Here is a 17,092-nt window from a genome sequence, read left to right as displayed (position 1 = left end):
TTAAATCAGGATACATGGAAACATGCTTTGTTTAATGCCAGTGGCAGGTCTCTAGCAAAAATAGAAAAGAGTAGAGGGCCTGGAGAGCTGCCCTGCGGTACACCACACTTTACATGTTTGACATTAGAGAAGTTTCCATTAAAGAAAACCCTTTGATTCTATTAGATATATAGCCATAACACAAGTTTTCTCAACAACAGGTTATGGTCAATAATATCAAAGGCTGCACTGAAATCTTACAGTACATTTCCCACTATCTTCTTATCAATTTTTAAACTAATTATCAATCATTTGTGTCAGTGCAGTACATGTTGAGTGTCCTTTTCTATAAGCATGCTGAAAGTCTGTTGTTAATTTGTTGGCTCGATGGCTCACAGAGAAATAGCATTATATTTGGTCAAATTTTTCCAACAGTTTGCTAAGAGCTGACAGCAAGCTGATAGGTCTGCTGTTAGAACCAGTAAAGGCAGCTTTACCACTCTTGGGTAGCGGAATTACTTTGGCTTCCCTCCAGGCCTGAGGACAAAGACTTTCCTCTAGGCTCAGATTAAAGATATGACATTCCAGTAGCGATTTTATATATTGAGTTTTAATCACTTAATAATTCAGAAACTACATTTAAGTTACTTCTGAACTTTTAGTTGATCCTCTCTCCTCATGAGGGAGAGATAATATCTTAAAGATGTGTGTTTATGGTAACAGAATTTCAATCCACAAGGAAATGTTTCTTAAAGATATCCTAAACTAAATATGTGTTTATTAGTCAGCAGGGGTCTGTAGTTCAACATCATTGTGTTTTGATATATTTCTAATAAGGCCAAGAAATCAAAGCTTTTGTTTATTCAACATTTTGAGGATGGAAAATTATTGAAAATGTATTTATGCCTTCATGCTCCTGTGAGCTTCACATATTGGTACTCATGGATCCATGCAAGTCACACATGCGCAAGAGGCCCCGCAACCTGGCCGTCACTTGTTACCACGGATACATTGTAGAAATAGGATGGGGTTTATGACTGCATCTTCTTAAAATGTGATTTTAAACCTAGCCACACTAACTGTATGCCTGATCCTAACCGACATTAAGACCAAAAAGCACATTTTGTTTTTAGAAATTGTTACGATATTGACTTTGTGATTGTGGTAACTAGTGGAAACGCCGCAAGTCAACCTCCGGCTTCTGCAAAATTTACGAACCTCTTGCCATTCCTCCGTATCGGACGAGAATCGCGCTCATGCATTGTCCTCTGCGAACTCACGTGACACCTTTAGTTCCAGTAGCTGTAGTTTCCGCAGCAATACCCTGTTTACTTTCTGGCTTTGAGACATTTTAAAACAAAACTGCATTGTCGTCTACGTGTTTACAGATCTCTGCCACAGCTGCATTCGCTAACACCTCCATAATAGAGTATTTGAGTGTGGAAAACCATAGCTGTTGGTATTGTTAACGAACATTAGCCAAGTCCTGCCTCCAACGAATTAAAGGCTGCCTAGGGCAAGGACGTGATGCTGTGCAGTTAAATTAGTAATATTTCGAGTACCATGGTCTTAAAGTCTAAATAACACCAATAAAAACGCTAAGGTGAACATTGTTCTTGGTCACTTTACGTCCGTCTACACTGAAGAGAAATAATGTTATTGGTTGGCATCATAGCTCAAAGGTGTAGTTAAATGAAAAATGTATGCGTGCTTTTCTTAGAAGTACGGTACTGCTTATTATGTTACACATCAAATCTATGACAAGTACTGTATCTTTCAAGCTGAGAGCAGACTTGTTTAGAAAGGACAGTGTCAGCAAGAATAGAGTAGAAAAGTAATATTACTTTATTCCATCTACATCACCTCAGTAAGGTAAATATTAAACTCCTTGTTCTAGCCTCGGTTTACTGTCTCTCTAAAAACAGGTATTTACTCAAGCCTGTTTCAAGTTAACGAGGGGCATGTGATTAATTATCCTCTTACCCCAAGACACTTCACACTATATTTAAGTATAGTTCCCAGATATCCCCAGCATACTTCTCAAGCCACACCGCTATGATTTTTCCCCTTTGTGGACACTCTTATGTCTGATAAGGCTAGTCAGGAAGGAGAAGCTCTTGTAACATAGTTTGCACTTGAAGGGCTTTTCCTTGGTGTGAACGGTCTGGTGCCTCTTCACATAATTTGCATCAGCGAAGCGCTTCCCACACGTGGGGCAGACGTACGGCTTGTCAGCATCTGTCCTAATGCTCTGCCTCCCACGTTGTGACCCAATGACACCAGAGGAAGTAGAAGCAGGTGCCACCACCCTCAAGTGGTTAGTCTTTGAGCTCCCTCCTTGACCTCTAGCCATTGTTTGGGTGTTGTTGGGATTGTGTGCTGTGTTATAAGCTAGGGGACCACCCATTCTGACCCTGTCTGTATTGGTGGGGTAACCATGAGGTAACTGAGGAAGGCTAGACCCAGGTCCAGGCTTTCTATTAACCCATTCACCAGGCATTATATGTGTCCCCGAAGGAGAAGACAGACTTGCTGATAGACTACCACCAGAGGGGTCTCCCACCAGTCTCTGTGAAGGCTGAAGCCCAGGGTGACCTGTTCTGTTCATCATGGATACTGTGGTGTTTGTATCATAGGAACAGGAGGGTCTATCTCTATCAGCCCAAGGCCCTGCTCCATCCCTGCACTGAGACTGTGAAGAGAAGGGTCTGGTCTGCAGACTGGAGCTTTTGTTTCTTTGATAACCACCAGGACTGAGGTTGTTCAGTCCACCTGTCCACTGGTTTTGTTCTGTGTGGTGGTGTCTCTGTCCCTTGTGGTTCAGGCCTGGTTTTGAGCCGGGAAGGAAGAGCGACGGCTCCGGATCTAGGGTTCTGATCCGGGGCCAGGCTTTGTGACCAGCCACCTCAGAGGTCCAGTCTCTCCCGCAAGCAACACCAGATATCAACTGGTCCTCTGTAAACTGAACAGAAAAGCATAAAGGTTTATATAAGAAACTCTTTGCTGTACACACAGAAACATGACATGATATTATAAAATGTTATCCACAGTCAAACTCATCTCGAACACTGATTGAAGTACCTAACAATATGGAGCCATTGGAGTTTATTATAAAAACATTTCCATATGTGTTGATTCAAGAATTAGTATTATGTTTTGGTTAGACTGAGAAGGGAAACTCAGTCCCTGCAATGATATATAGTCAGTCAACACAGAGTACATTTTGTATTTAATTTAAACAAAATGGTCTTACACTCAACTTTGAGGTACAGTACTTTTATTGCACAAAATGATACGTGACAAGTAGAATAACTTTTCTCACTATGGTAACACTTTATATTTTCTGTAAATGTGGTACCCCCACAGTGATAAAATGTATTTTAGAATACTTTGGAAAACGTAAAACTTCACACACAGCTTCACCACTTCATGTCAAGTAAACATGAATTAAGGCACTATAATTTCCTCATTATAAAACACCAGCATCAAAACAGGACAATTGTCACTTTTCATTAGTGAAAAGTTTTTACAGACACCATCACACCAACCATCACCATATAATTTACTCTACCTCATCATACTCATTATTTCCTCAGTTCACCTCATCCAGTTCCATATACATCCAAAACCAACAGAATGAACTACAAACTAACTACTACTACATTACATGTCAGTATACTCTATACATGGGCCCTGTGCATTTTCTGCTGGTGTATCCTGAGGTAGCTCCTCTCTGAGAACCTCTTCCCACAGTGCATACAGGCGAACGGCCTCTCTCCCGTGTGGACCTTCAGGTGCATCTTCAGCTGGTGCTGGTGAGAGAACCTCTTCTCACACTGGGGGCAGCTGTAGGGTTTCTCCCCTGTGTGGACCCTCTGGTGCCTCTTCAGGCTGGACGATTGGGAGAAACTGCCCCGGCACAGGTGGCAAACAAATGGTTTCTCCCCCGTGTGAATCCTCTGGTGAATCTCCACCTGTTGGGGGAAACTGAAGGCTTTCCCACAGAAAGAACACGGGAAGCGCTTCTCTGTGGCGCAGCCACCTTTACTGATTCCGTCTCTACTTCTGTCATCTGTCAATCGGCTTGTGTAGCTATTTAGTGTTGAGGCACTGACATTGTCGGGGGTCTGGTTTAACATTTGGAAAGTGTGGGGAGGACGAAGGCCAGGAAGTGTCTGTGTTGTCACAGGATCCATGTTCCATTTGATAGATCCTATAGAAGGCAGGCTGAAGGCAGAACCTGTTAGGTGGTTAACCTGAGGTGCCATCAGTCTCTCTGAATCACAACTATAGGAGCAGGATGGAGCGTCGCTGGCCAAGTCTGTGTCTGTTCTTTCAAGCCACATACCTCCCTGTCCCCGCAGACCAAATCGACGCCTCACTCTTGTCTCTGACAATCTGTTGTCATGGAGACTAAGTTCGGTCGTTGTTTTGTGTTCGACTGTCTGTTTCTGGTTAACAGTGTTGTTCCCCAGCCCAGAGTTGATGATGCTGTCCCATCCACTGACCTCCACTATGTCGCTACTGGTCCTGGCCTGCTCCGTGATGTTGTCCCCTGGTGCCTTGGCTGCACCGGTCGGGGTCTGGAAATCCAAGATGGCCACCCAGTCTCCTCTGTTATCCTCCAGCCAATCACCTGGAGGTTACAAAATAGACTACAAACATGGCACAGAAAACTGTACATATGAAGTTTTTTTTTTGTCAATTTCCTGGTGAAGTTCGTACATGTGTGGGTTTTAGTATGTAAACATACATTGTACTGATTTCATTTTATTGAATGAAGAGAAAATAATAGCCTGGCATATCCCATTGAAGTAGCTATATCGATTATGTTCTGTATATTTAGGTCTCTCTTACCTTGCTCCCCCATCTTTAGTCCACTCAGCAAATCAATGCTCTCTGGTCCGTCTTCTATTGTCTCCTCTTTGACTATCAGCAGATCAGGCTTCCCATCCTCCATGTCTACTGACTGTAAGAGATACAGAGTGAGAGGATGTTGAATCAAGACATCTGACATGAGCACCCTGCTATGGAGCATATTCTGATTGGACAATGAGGGATTGATGTGTTACTATGCAAACGTGTTAGTTGAATTGATTATATGACACTCTAATGGTTTGATAATTGAAAGGCATGGTCCCACACGTAAGACAAAATTAATCAAGACCTGGGCCCTTATCCATAAAGAGTCTCAGAGTGGGAGTGCTGATTGAGGATCGGGTCCCCACTTGTCTATATAATCTTAGTCATTATGATCTAAAAGGCTAATTGAATCCTAGATCAGTACTCCTACTCTGAGAGGCTTTGTGGATCCGGGCACTGAACGAATACCATTCAGACAGTAGTTTACTGTGGGCTTACCTCCGTGAGACTGTGTGTGTTTTTATGCAGCTCAGCTGGTTCCTCTGTGGGTTCAGGAAGAGGTGTAGTCTGGTTGTCCTCCATGACGATGGTCCCCTCAGGGTTCCCCAGACCCTCCTCACACCCCTCCTCCTTCACCAGCAGCACCTCTGGACCCTCCTCCTGGAAGAGACAGGTGATACAGATTACAGACATACACTCCCTTAGTTATGCACACACAGATAAAACACACTTTCAACATGGAGTGTTTACCCATCCACACTATGTGTCCTATACTGTAGTTACAGAATAACTTCATTGTTGTTAAACCCATCATGGTGGACATAAATATGTGGGTAAATATGAGTCAGCTATGATAAGTCATCATCAGACAAACCTGACTAAACTATTTTGACGTGTACAGTAGGTGTTAGTTAGTGTGTGGGTCTAGAGTCAATGAAAGTCTTTGAATGAAAAGTTCCGATTTTGTTTATTAAAACATGAAAACCACACATACACCTCAACAAAAAAATCTGCATGAACATGATAAACTGAATTCATTTTCTCATGAAGTGCCTTGTGACAATTTTAACATCATATAGCCTACACAGCACAAACAATATGTTACAGACTTCGTAGTCTTATATACCACACAATCTGTGGATATTTTCTGCTGACAACATTTAAAATAAATGTTTTAAATTCATGTAGGGTTTGATCTTCATGTCAGAAGCTATCATGTGGAATGGTTACTTTATGTTATAGAGTGGAATGGTTTTTCTGCTGGTGTATCCTGAGGTATCTCCTCTCTGAGAACCTCTTCCCGCAGTGATTACAGGCGAACGGCCTCTCTCCTGTGTGGACCTTCAGGTGCATCTTCAGGTGGTCCTGGCGGGAGAACCTCTTCTCACACTGGGTACAGCTGAAGGGTTTCTCTCCTGTGTGGACCCTCTGGTGCCTCTCTACTTTCTGGAGGCAGCTGAAGCCTTTGTTACAGAACATGCAGAGGAACCGTTTCTCTTTAATATTGCCTGATGTGGCTCCCCTTCTCTGAGCCTGGGCTCTAGCCCTGTCATTTGAGTTCAATACCTCATCAAAAAGGACACGGCCGTGTGACTCGGAGGGCCCCATTGATGTGGACACTGGGTTTTGATCCCTGAACGCGTGTAAAGGGGAGCGGGTGGCAACATTTAGATCGGTCTCTAAGCTTTCCCTGTAATCTAAGAAATCTCTGCCCTGTGAGTGTCCATCTCCAAGGTGACTATCTGCATTCCATATGGGAGAAGCATCGCCCTCCACTTTCACAGTCACTTCATCTACCACTATAACCTCCCCTTTCTTATCAAGACAGCTTTCAGAGTATACACTACTACTGTACTGGTTCCAGTCCCCTCTAGACAGAACCGTCTGTGTCTCTAAACCCAAGGGCATGTTGCCAGGGTCCATTTTTGTAACGTAAGAATAAGACGGATCATCGCCGCCAGTGTCTAACACGTCACTATCACCATGGGAATGAACCATCTTCTGCCTATGGTGAAATACTGGTAAATACTCTGAGCAGGGAGCAGGAGGACAGCCCAGTCTCCCTAGCCCCAATCTCTCTGGGTCTGATCCTTTGTGTAAGAGCCTGTGTGTTACAGTTAAAGTCTTGGTCTCTGCCTCTGACTTGAGGACGGCGTTCAGCGTTCCACTGACCTCCGTGATGCTGCGTCGGGCGCTGGGCTGCGCTGGGCTGCTAGTGGGGTCCTCTGTGGCTACAGGGAGCGCTCCAGACGCTCCAGTCTGGATGTCTCTGCTGTGCCGTGGGTCCTCCTCTCCTTCAGACCTCTCCTGCTTGAACCCAGGACCTGCAGCTTCTGCATCTGCAGACTGACACAAGAAGATAATGTTGTAGGGAAGTCTCATAAGCTCCCCTATGGCAGATAAATGAGGATGTACATGTAAGCAAATGAATAGCTGAGGGTAGCCTTTCTGAAACAAACAGGCTACATTTGATTTCCAAAGTAATTGTAATTTGTAATGCAACACTATTACACTAACCTCTATCATGATAATGTGCTGGGTTGAGGTTCCACTCCCCTCATCAACAGTGATTTGTTGACCATCTCTCCATGTATTGTGTCCCGCTGGCTTCACAATAGTCCTGTGGCCTCCAGTGAGATGTCCTTCACCTGAGAGAGTGATTGGGGGCAAAGATGTGGTTAGCTACTGTCAATGCTATATTGTACACTTAACAATGTCTACAACTGGCAAGGATGTAACATAACTTCTTGGCATACCATTTATTGCACTGATCAATGTATTATGCATCATATTGTTTTAATTGAGTAAATAATAGCCATGCAGTAAATCAATACATTTGTTTAGAATATTATATTGTCTATATATGCAAGATTACTAAGTAATCGGGTTAATTATTACATACAATCCAAAAACTGACCAATAACCAATTCTGGGTAATACATCTTAACACAGACGGTAACTGCGTTATACATGATCCGCGACAGGCCACGCAGCTAAATGTACCTCTTGAAATTCCTCTGTATCGATCGAGGATCTTGACACTACTGGGACGACTGGTGAGGATGCGCTCTCGCATTGTCCTCTCTGCACGTTCCCGTGCCACCTTCAGTTCCAGTAGTTTCCTCCGCAATGTCCTGTTTTCTTTCCGGCTTTGAGTTATTTCCAAACGAAACACTGCATAGTCGTCGTCTACGACTTTACAGATCTCTGCCACGGCTGCATTTGCTAGCACCTCCATGATGGAGGCTATTTGAGTGTGAAAAACCATACAGTTAGCCATTGTTAACAGCTAGCTAGCGTTACGTAGAGAACATCTATCAACCAAGTCCCGTTTCTAGCGCGAATTAAGCACTACATGGGGTAAGTATTCGATGCTGTGCAGTTAAATTAATCATATTATGAGTTCCATGTTGTTAATAAACGTCTAAATACAAAAAACGCTAACGTGGAAATTGTTTCTTGGTCAATGTTCACTCCCTTTACTTCTTCTTCGTATGCGTTTCCGGCAGGCTAGAAGCTTTGTTGCGTAGACTAATGCTGCTGCGTTTTACAGGATCGGAGTGTGAATTGCACATTTTGTCACAAAAAAGGGGGGGAAGGGCAAATGAATTGCACCAGCTAACCCTACACATACACTGAGTGTACAACACATTAGGAACACCTTCCTAATATTGAGTTGCACCCCCTTGTGCCCTCAGAACAGCCTCAATACGTCAGCCATGGACGGCAAGATGTTGAAAGTGTTCCACAGGGATGCTGTCCTATGTTGATTTCAATGCGTCCCACATTTGTGTCAAGTTCGCTGGATGTTTTTTGGGTGGTGGACCATTAATGATTCCCACGGTTAACTGTTGAATGTGAAAAATCCAGCAGTGTTGTGGTTCTTGACACGAACCGGTGTGCCTGGCACCTACTACTATACCCCGTTCAAAGACACTTAAATCTTTTGTTGCCCGTTCACCCTCTGAATGGCACCCACACATGTCTCAAGGCTTAAAAATCCTTCTTTAACCTGTCTCCTCCCCTTCATCTACACTGATTATGTGGATTTAACAGGTGTATTACAGGATAATAGCTTTCATCTGGTCAGTCTATGTCATGGAAAGGGAAGTGTCCTAATGTTTTGTACACTTAGTGTATATACCACTATACCCCAAAAATCCATTACTTGAACCCAACCAGATCCTACTTCAGGCCAACAGCCTGGGCGGATGGAACCCCTATCGCCTTCTCTTAAAACCCCCTGTAGATATTCTAAGCTAAAAATCTCTATTTTTTGGTGCAGTACAATTCAGTGCAGTACAATTAATAACCATAGCACCCTAACTTACTGATACTCATCCTCTCTGGATCTCTATTCAGGCCTACTCACTGGGGGGGGGGGGGGGGGGGGGGGGGGGGGGGCTGCCAGTTGAATTATTCACCCTTGGGCTATCCTCTACTATCTTCACTGCCTCAGCATAAAAACTGTCTCAACCTGTCTCTCTCTCACAGGGCACTTCTGATCCCCAGCTGCATGGGCGCCCCCACAGTTGACACAAAATACTTTCTCTATCCCAACTTTACACTCCCTATCTTTACACTGTTGCAACATGTCGGAATCCTTGGCATCAAAAGCACTGTAGTGGGTTCGGAACATAGGCCCTCACAGAATAGCAAATATTAACCTTAGCAGGTAGAAACTCTGTGTCAAAGCTCAACAAGACAGACAGGGTATTCTGAGTCGCGCCATTGCCACAGGGTCTAAATCTCAGCATACGGCGCGCATCACAAACACCAGGAATATTATTTTTTCATTTGATCCGCCTTTACTCTACGCCTCCCCATTGATCACTCCTTTGAGAAAGCAAAGCACGACACAGGTTGATCCCAGAGGCGCGTGACGTGGTTCGCTCACTGCCTCTGGGCGGAGGATGCAAAAAAATATATATATAAAATTCCACCCAATCTTTGACAGATCACATTTTGTCCTTTTTAAATAGCTTGAAACAACATGGTCCGGCCGAATAGCAGGGATCCACTTTTTCCAAAAAAGGTCACTCCTACCGGTCCAAAATCATCTCTGGTAGGATTCTCAGAGCAAACGTTAGACGTCTCTACCACACCTGTTGCCGCAGGTACTTCATCCTGGTCAGGCTAATTATTTTAACACCATTACCAGGTATATATTCGGAAGATGTAGATTTGAGCCTGGTGCCTTCCCATTCTTCCGTGTCTGCGCCACGACTCAGAGAGAACTAGATAAATCAAGACACCCCATTTCCGTTTTAAATTGAAGAGAAAGGATCTTATTGGTTGGCATCATAGTTCAAAGGGTGTGGTTAAATGAAAAAGGTATGCACACTGTTCTTTGAAATACGCTACTTCTTATTACATTACACATCAAATCTCCTATGATCGGTATCTTTCAAGCTCAGAGCACACTCGTTTAGAAAGAAAAAGGTAGAAAATAATAGAACGACTTTATTTAATCTACATCACCCCAGTAAGGTAAATATTAATATGTCCTTGTTCTAGCCTAGTTTTAGTCTCTAAAAACAGGTATTTACACGAGCCTGTTTAAAATTAAACGTTAGCAAAGGGTTAATGCTGGGTATGTGGTTTATTACCCTCTTACCTCAAGACACTTCACATGATAACTATAATATGTCAGATAAATATATATATATTTTTTTACCTTTAACTTAAATTACCTAGAAACGCTTAACCTTCAATTTTTTTAATATTCCATACACTACCGGTCAAAAGTTTTAGAACACCTACTCATTCAAGGGTTTTTCTTCATTTTATTTTTTTTACATTTTCTACATTGTAGAATAATAGTGAAGACATCAAAACTATGAAATAACACATATGGAATCATATAGTAACCAAAAAAGTGTTAAACAAATCAAATAGCCACCCTTTGCCTTAATGACAACTTTGCACACTGTTGGCATTCTCTCAACCAGCTTCATGAGGTAGTCACCTGGAACACATTTCAATTAACAGGTGTGCCTTCATAAGTTAATTTGTGGAATTTCTTTCCTTCTTAATGCGTTAATCGGTTGTGTTGTGACATGGTAATTTCAATTGTAAAAATAGAATTCACAGAGTGGGCCTATTCCTTCAGACCACAGCAATTGAGTTGATACACCATTTGAAATTTAAATTGAATAGAAATCAAATCAAATTGTATTGGTCACATTACACGTGATTAGCAGATGTTATTGTGGGTGTAGTGAAATGCTTGTGCTTCTAGCTCCGACAGTGGAGTTATATCTAACAAGTATTATATAACAAATTACGCAACATATACCCAATACACACAAATCAAAGTAGGAATGAATTAAGACTATGTACATAAGGACGAGCAATGTCAGATCGGAACGGACTAAGATACAGTAGAATAGTATAGAATACAGTACATACATATGAGATTAGTAATACCAGATATGTTAACATTATTAAAGTGACTAGTGTTCCATTCCTTAAAGTGGCAAGTGATTTCTAGTCTATGCTTATTGGTAGCAGCCTCTAATGTGCTAGTGATGGCTGTTTAACAGTCTGATGGCCTTGACAGGATGCTTTCAATTGTGCATCTGTAAAAGTTTGAGGGTTTTAGGTGACAAGCCAAATTTCTTTAGCCTCCTGAGGTTGAAGAGGTTCTGTTGTGCCTTCTTCACCACACTGTCTGTGTGGGTGGTCCATTTCAGTTTGTCAGTGATGTGTACGCCAAGGAACTTGAAGATTTCCACCTTCTCCACTGTGGTCCCTTTGATGTAGATAGGGGGGTGCACCCTCAGCTGTTTCCTGAAGTCCACAAACTTGAAATGTCCATGAAATGTTAACCTCTTAAAGCGGTAGCCTTACTTCTCACTGACACACTCGTATACAGTGTCTCTTCCGCCCGTGTGAAGTAGGATGTGAAATCCGACACCACTTTTAGCTCTGATCTCCTTCCTACTATTTCATTCACTCGTCTGACTGTCCATCAACTCCTGGCTGAACCCTACGTCACAGCCACTGGCAGCTGAGGAGAGTGGTTTCGTCACTCTAGCACAGTGGTTCCCATCATTTTCCGGGTATTGTTCCACAAACTGAATATTGCTCTGCCCGGAGTGCCGCTGAAGTACCCCCTCATGTGCATTTTACCAGTAAGTCTATGGTCTCGTGAGTCTTCTAAAGTTGGGAACCACTGCTCTAGGACATTCAGAGATTGATTTATAGCCAACTTTATCAAAGTAATCGGAAATAATTTATAGATTTGAAACAAAAAACACATTGTTTGTCATAAAAGTACAAGGTTAATATTAGATGTAATGTGAGTCCCCAACAAGTTCAGAAAGCTGATCTTTGGTCCTCAGCCTGTTTGACTCCATGAATGTGTGTGTTAGTTAGCTAACTTTTGATTGTGTCCAGAGATGTCTGTCTTGATGCTTTTTCCAGGTAAAAAAAGGAGGTAGCAAAAGAATACACACCAAGATTTTGGGATTTGTGCATTGCTTATGCTTTCAAAATGTCAGAGCCCGGGGAAGACACGTTTCTGAGGTCAGCAGGACAATTATGAGATGGAGTTGTGTCGAGATGCCCCTGGCCGCTAGCACAGCTGGGAGAAGAGGAATATTGGGACAGGGACACGGAAAGGTGTATTTCGGAGGAGGAATGGAGGAGGAAAAAGAGGTCGAAGAGAATGAGGAAAGCAACGGTTGCATATGATGAAGATGGCGATTTTAAAAAGGGAGATGGTGTCAAAGAAGACTTGGGTCACGTACAAACAGAGTAAGATGTCAAACAGACCGAGTTCTGGAGGTGAAATGGAAGTGAATGAAGCCGAGTTAAGTGAGGTGGAAGGCGTGGTGAAGATCTCGGAGCCCGAATCTGGCATCGATGGACATTATAAAGAAGAATCTGGTCCAGTAGGAGTGACATTTTTGGAGAAAGTGGATCCTTTTCGCGGATCCTTTTGTGGTTTCAAGATGGGTGGGAAAGGAGTTGGGCAGTTGAATCAGTGATAATAGCCTATAGTGGACTTGTGATATTTGTTTGTGTTTCTTCTGCCCAGGGGGAGTGGGCGCTCCGTGTAACGCAACTTGGGTCTAGAGCATTCGTGCTTTGCTCTTAGGAACAGGGCACTATTGAAAGGAGTGATTTCTGGGGTAGCGTTGAGTGTAGAGAAATTGAAGTTGAAGATTCCTGGTGTGACTCCCACCGTTTGGTGCGATGCAGACTCGGTGGTGAGCGTGGTGCAACAGAGTCACTGTCAGTCCTTTTGAATCAGAGTCTTTACCCGACAAATTCATGTTAGGATGTATCAGTTATCCTGTTAGAGTTTTTTTTTTTGCCAAATCCACTACGTTGTTTTAGGCGCAACGTTTATGGTCATGTTACAGCAGTGTGTAGGAGGGAGATTCCTAGATGTGGGAAGTGTCCAGGAGGGCATGGGACAGAGAATTGTGTAGTTCCGGTGGATAAAGTTCTGTGTGTCAACTGTAGGGTGCACATGATTCTGGGGATCTGACGTGTCCGGTGCAAGAGAGGCACGTTGAGGAAGGTCAGAGTAGTGCAGAAGTTGTCATATGCTGAGGTAGTGAAGAAAGTAGAGGAGGATGGGTCAAGGGTGAGGGATCCTGAGAGGATCCCTGTGAGTAGTAGATCTGTGCCAGCACAGAGGGGTAGGCCAACGAGTGATATATGTTTCAGGAAGGCTGGCTTCTTAGCGTTCATAGCAATGGTTATCAACTAGCATAGCAGTGGTTATCATACCTCAGAAATGGAATGTAAATCACAGAAAAAAAGATGTGGTGGTGGCAGCTGCAGAGGGGTACTTGGGTATATGAGATTTGACTTTAGAAGAGTTACAGGGTGTGTTGAGTGATGGTGTCCCGTCCTCCCAGGCCGTTAGCATGGTACAGGAGCAGATAGCGTCAAAGTAGTGAAATGGGGTAGTGGGTTTTTAATGATCCTAGAGAAAATTTGATCAAAACGTCTGCTCCCACATCTGTGAACATCACACAGAGCTCTAGCTTGGCTTCCTGACCTATTTCTTCTTCGGTGTAGTTTAACTGCGGTTGGCATCCAGTATGTTGCATTACCACCCCCAACTGGACTATAGTATAAATCCATTATCCTTTAACACTAAACATACAAATATATATTTTACAGTTACAAGCAAGGTGAACTCTTATAGTAGTCATTTGATTATACTCTATTTAGAAAGCATACAAGTCATTTCAAGCCCTACTAATACAGTTTTGTTGAATAGGAAATACATCATCAAAAAGATTTCATATTTTTATTGTGTACTTGAGTTTGTGTTTTCCAAAAGATACTACACCACAGCAATTTACAGTAATTTTTTTGCAGAAATGTGTGATTTGAACCTTTCTTGGAGTATGCAGCATTACTAGTTATTGTTTATGGCCCTCATGATAAATTATTACATTGTGGGATTACGTAGATTATTTAGTGACATTTCACTGGTTTTAACTTCTAATTACTACCACAAAGATGGCCACCGGTTCACCCACAGTCAAATGTCAACTTAAATGGTCATGTCTATTCTATTGTCTGTATTTCTATGATTTCGCCAGTGGAATGCCCAACAATCACTCATATAGCAAAAGGTTTGTACATGAACAGAATTGTAATTTGAATGTGAACATCTTCATCATCAAGTAACAATAGTCTGCTGACAGGTGACATTAGGTAGGCCATTGTTACTTTAATGTTGATGGGCTGTTTTTCTATGCTTATGTGAGGGGCTAATCTGTAAATCATTTATGACAAAGTAGTCCTAATGCCAGCCATTTTGAGATGTGTCCCTTATCATAAAGTTGTTTCACGTGTCCCTGTGACAGACTGTAATGCCTGTTCTGCCCATATATTTTGTTTGTCCACAGGTCTCACAAAGACGATTGATGCGCTCGCAAAACTTTGAGACTGTGAGGGAGTGAAGTACAGAAGAACAAGTGTCATCAACCACCTCTATTGGCCTTCATCAACCTCAGTCTGGCAAAGAAACAGTGCCAAAGTGGACATCAGCTGAAAATCACATACAAAACACCTACACCCATGACAATGCCCTCTACCCAAAATGTCTCCACAGAGGCCTTGAGGAACACAAATGGCTAAAACCAGGTATGTATATCTTAAGCCCTCTATACCAGACCTTTGCAATTGAGGACTTCCACAGGCTGATTTGGATTTTTGCACCCAATAATTTGATTTATTCCTTCCCTGGCATGCTGTGCAGGTAACCATGCATATTTTTACATCTCTCTACATTTGTAGACTGTTGCTTGCTGCAATGCATTGGAATGAGAATGCCAACTGGCCACCAGCAACAACTGCTGCAGGGGAGCTGAGATACGAGATACATTTCCCAATGTTCAAGAAAGGGGAATATTCTGTCTCTTGTATTTGGGAAGTTCTATTTCATCCCGCCACAAATACTTTCAACCCAAATAAATACTGTTACAAATATAGATTTGGCTTGTATGCAGGGCCGGCCACTAAAATTGTTTAGTCGCCCCCCTCGACGGCAGAGAAAAATGTACATTTTAATATACATTTCCTGCAATTCTACTCGTTTTGCCATGGGTCGTAGAGAAAATGTTGCAGTTTTAAAGCACGTTTTCTGCAGTTCTAAATATTTGTATTTCTAAATGTTGCAATTTTATAACAAATTTCCTGCAATTCTACCATTTTTTTCCATGATTTATTCAATGTTAATGATATACAGTTGAAGTTGGAAGTTTACATACACCTTAGCCAAATACATTTAAACTAATTTTTCTCACAATTCCTGACATTTAATCCGAGTAAAAATTCCCTGTCTTAAATCAGTTTGGATCAGCACTTTATTTTAAGGATGTGAAATGTCAGAATAATAGTAGAAATAATGATTTATTTCAGCTTTTATTTCTTTCATCACATTCCCATTAGGTCAGAAGTTTACATACTTCCCACAATAAGTTGGGTGAATTTTGGCCATTTCCTCCTGACAGAGCTGGTGTAACTGAGTCAGGTTTGTAGGCCTCCTTGCTCACACATGCTTTTTCAGTTCTGCACACAAATATTCTATAGGATTGAGGTCAGGGCTTTGTGATGGCCACTCCAATACCTTGACTTTGTTGTCCTTAAAGCCATTTTGCCACAACTTTGGAAGTATGTTTGGGGTCATTGTCCATGTGAAAGACCCATTTTTATTTTTATTTAACCAGGTAAGCTAGTTGAGAGCAAGTTCTCATTTACAACTGCGACCTGGCCAAGATAAAGCAAAGCAGTGTGACAGAAACAACAACACAGAGTTACATGGAATAAACAAGCGTAAAGTCAACACAATAGAAAAAAGAACATATATATACGGTGTGTGCAAATTGCATGAGGAGATATGGCAATAAATAGGCCATAGTAGCAAAGTAATTACAATTTAGCAGATTAACACTGGAGTGATAGATGAGCAGATGATGGTGTGTAAGTAGTGATACTGGTGTGCAAAAGAGCAGCAAAGTAAATAAAAACAATATGGGGATGAGGTAGGTAGATTGGGTGGGCTATTTACAGATTTACAGATGGAATATGTACAGCTGCAGCGATCGGTTAGCTGCTCAGATAGCTGATGTTTAAAGTTAGTGAGGGAAATGTAAGTCTCCAGCTTCAGCGATTTTTGCAATTCATTCCAGTAACTTACTTGCAGCAGAGAACTGGAAGGAAAGGCGGCCAAAATAGGTGTTGGCTTTGGGGATGAGTGGGTGTTGTCATCGTGACCAGTGAGCTAAGGCGGAGCTTTACCTAGCATAAACTTGTAGATGACCTGGAGCCTGGAGCCAGGTGACGAATATGTAGCGAGGGCCAGCCGACTAGAGCATACAGGTCGCAGTGGTGGGTGGTATAAGGCGCTTTGGTAATAACACGGATGGCACTGTGATAGACTGCATCCAATTTGCTGAGTAGAGTATTGGAATCTATTTTGTAGATGACATTGCCGAAGTTGAGGATCGGTCGGATAGTCAGTTTTACCAGGGTAAGTTTGGGGGCGTGAGTGAAGGAGGCTTTGTTATGAAATAGAAAGACGATTCTAGATTTGATTTTGGATTGGATATGTTTGATATGAGTTTGGAGGAGAGTTTACAGTCTAGCCAGACACCTAGGTATTTGTAATTGTCCACGTATTCTAGGTTAGAACCGTCCAGAGTAGTGATGCTAGTCGGGCGGGTGGGTGCGGGCAGTGAACGGTTGAAAAGCATGCATTTGGTTTTGCTAGCGT

The 17,092-nt window shown here is 42.5% G+C and overlaps 3 protein-coding genes across 8 annotated transcripts in view; all 3 read right to left on the bottom strand.

Annotated features, from left to right (window-relative positions):
• LOC110534616 (oocyte zinc finger protein XlCOF7.1-like) overlaps positions 1–17,092 on the bottom strand; it is a 1,104,347-nt gene that overhangs the window by 705,406 nt on the left and 381,849 nt on the right. The gene's annotated exons all lie outside the window — the stretch shown is intronic.
• The window catches only part of LOC110534662 (zinc finger protein 528-like), a 68,675-nt gene that overhangs the window by 43,094 nt on the left and 8,489 nt on the right, over positions 1–17,092 (bottom strand). Inside the window, exons 1-3 of one of the 3 annotated variants that reach the window (XM_021619588.2) lie at positions 7,846–8,803; positions 7,360–7,490; positions 5,552–7,188 (exon numbers count right to left, since the gene is read on the bottom strand). The exons of 1 other annotated variant lie outside the window; for it this stretch is intronic. In XM_021619588.2, the coding sequence (XP_021475263.2) occupies positions 6,079–7,188; positions 7,360–7,490; positions 7,846–8,122 (1,518 nt within the window). In that variant the 5' untranslated portion in view covers positions 8,123–8,803 and the 3' untranslated portion in view covers positions 5,552–6,078. Of the gene's footprint in view, positions 1–5,551; positions 7,189–7,359; positions 7,491–7,845; positions 8,804–17,092 lie in introns of those variants that run through there. One more of the 3 variants, XM_036934503.1, reaches the window with a different exon arrangement.
• Positions 828–5,271, bottom strand: LOC110534696 (zinc finger and SCAN domain-containing protein 5B). 2 transcript variants are annotated; one of them, XM_021619627.2, is made up of 3 exons: positions 4,837–5,271; positions 4,488–4,615; positions 828–2,941 (listed from the first exon to the last, which is right to left on the bottom strand). In XM_021619627.2, exons 1-3 carry the CDS (start codon positions 5,015–5,017, stop codon positions 2,033–2,035), a joined length of 1,218 nt encoding a protein of 405 aa, XP_021475302.2. In that variant the 5' UTR covers positions 5,018–5,271; the 3' UTR covers positions 828–2,032. The 2 variants fall into 2 exon arrangements, with proteins under 2 accessions (XP_021475302.2, XP_021475303.2); XM_021619628.2 differs by lacking the exon at positions 828–2,941 and having other exon boundaries at positions 3,240–4,615; positions 4,837–5,260.

Source organism: Oncorhynchus mykiss, chromosome 10, assembly GCF_013265735.2.
Source record: "Oncorhynchus mykiss isolate Arlee chromosome 10, USDA_OmykA_1.1, whole genome shotgun sequence".
Lineage (NCBI taxonomy): Eukaryota > Metazoa > Chordata > Actinopteri > Salmoniformes > Salmonidae > Oncorhynchus > Oncorhynchus mykiss.
Note: the sequence above shows the minus strand (reverse complement) of the source record. Positions and strands in the feature narration are given on the sequence as shown.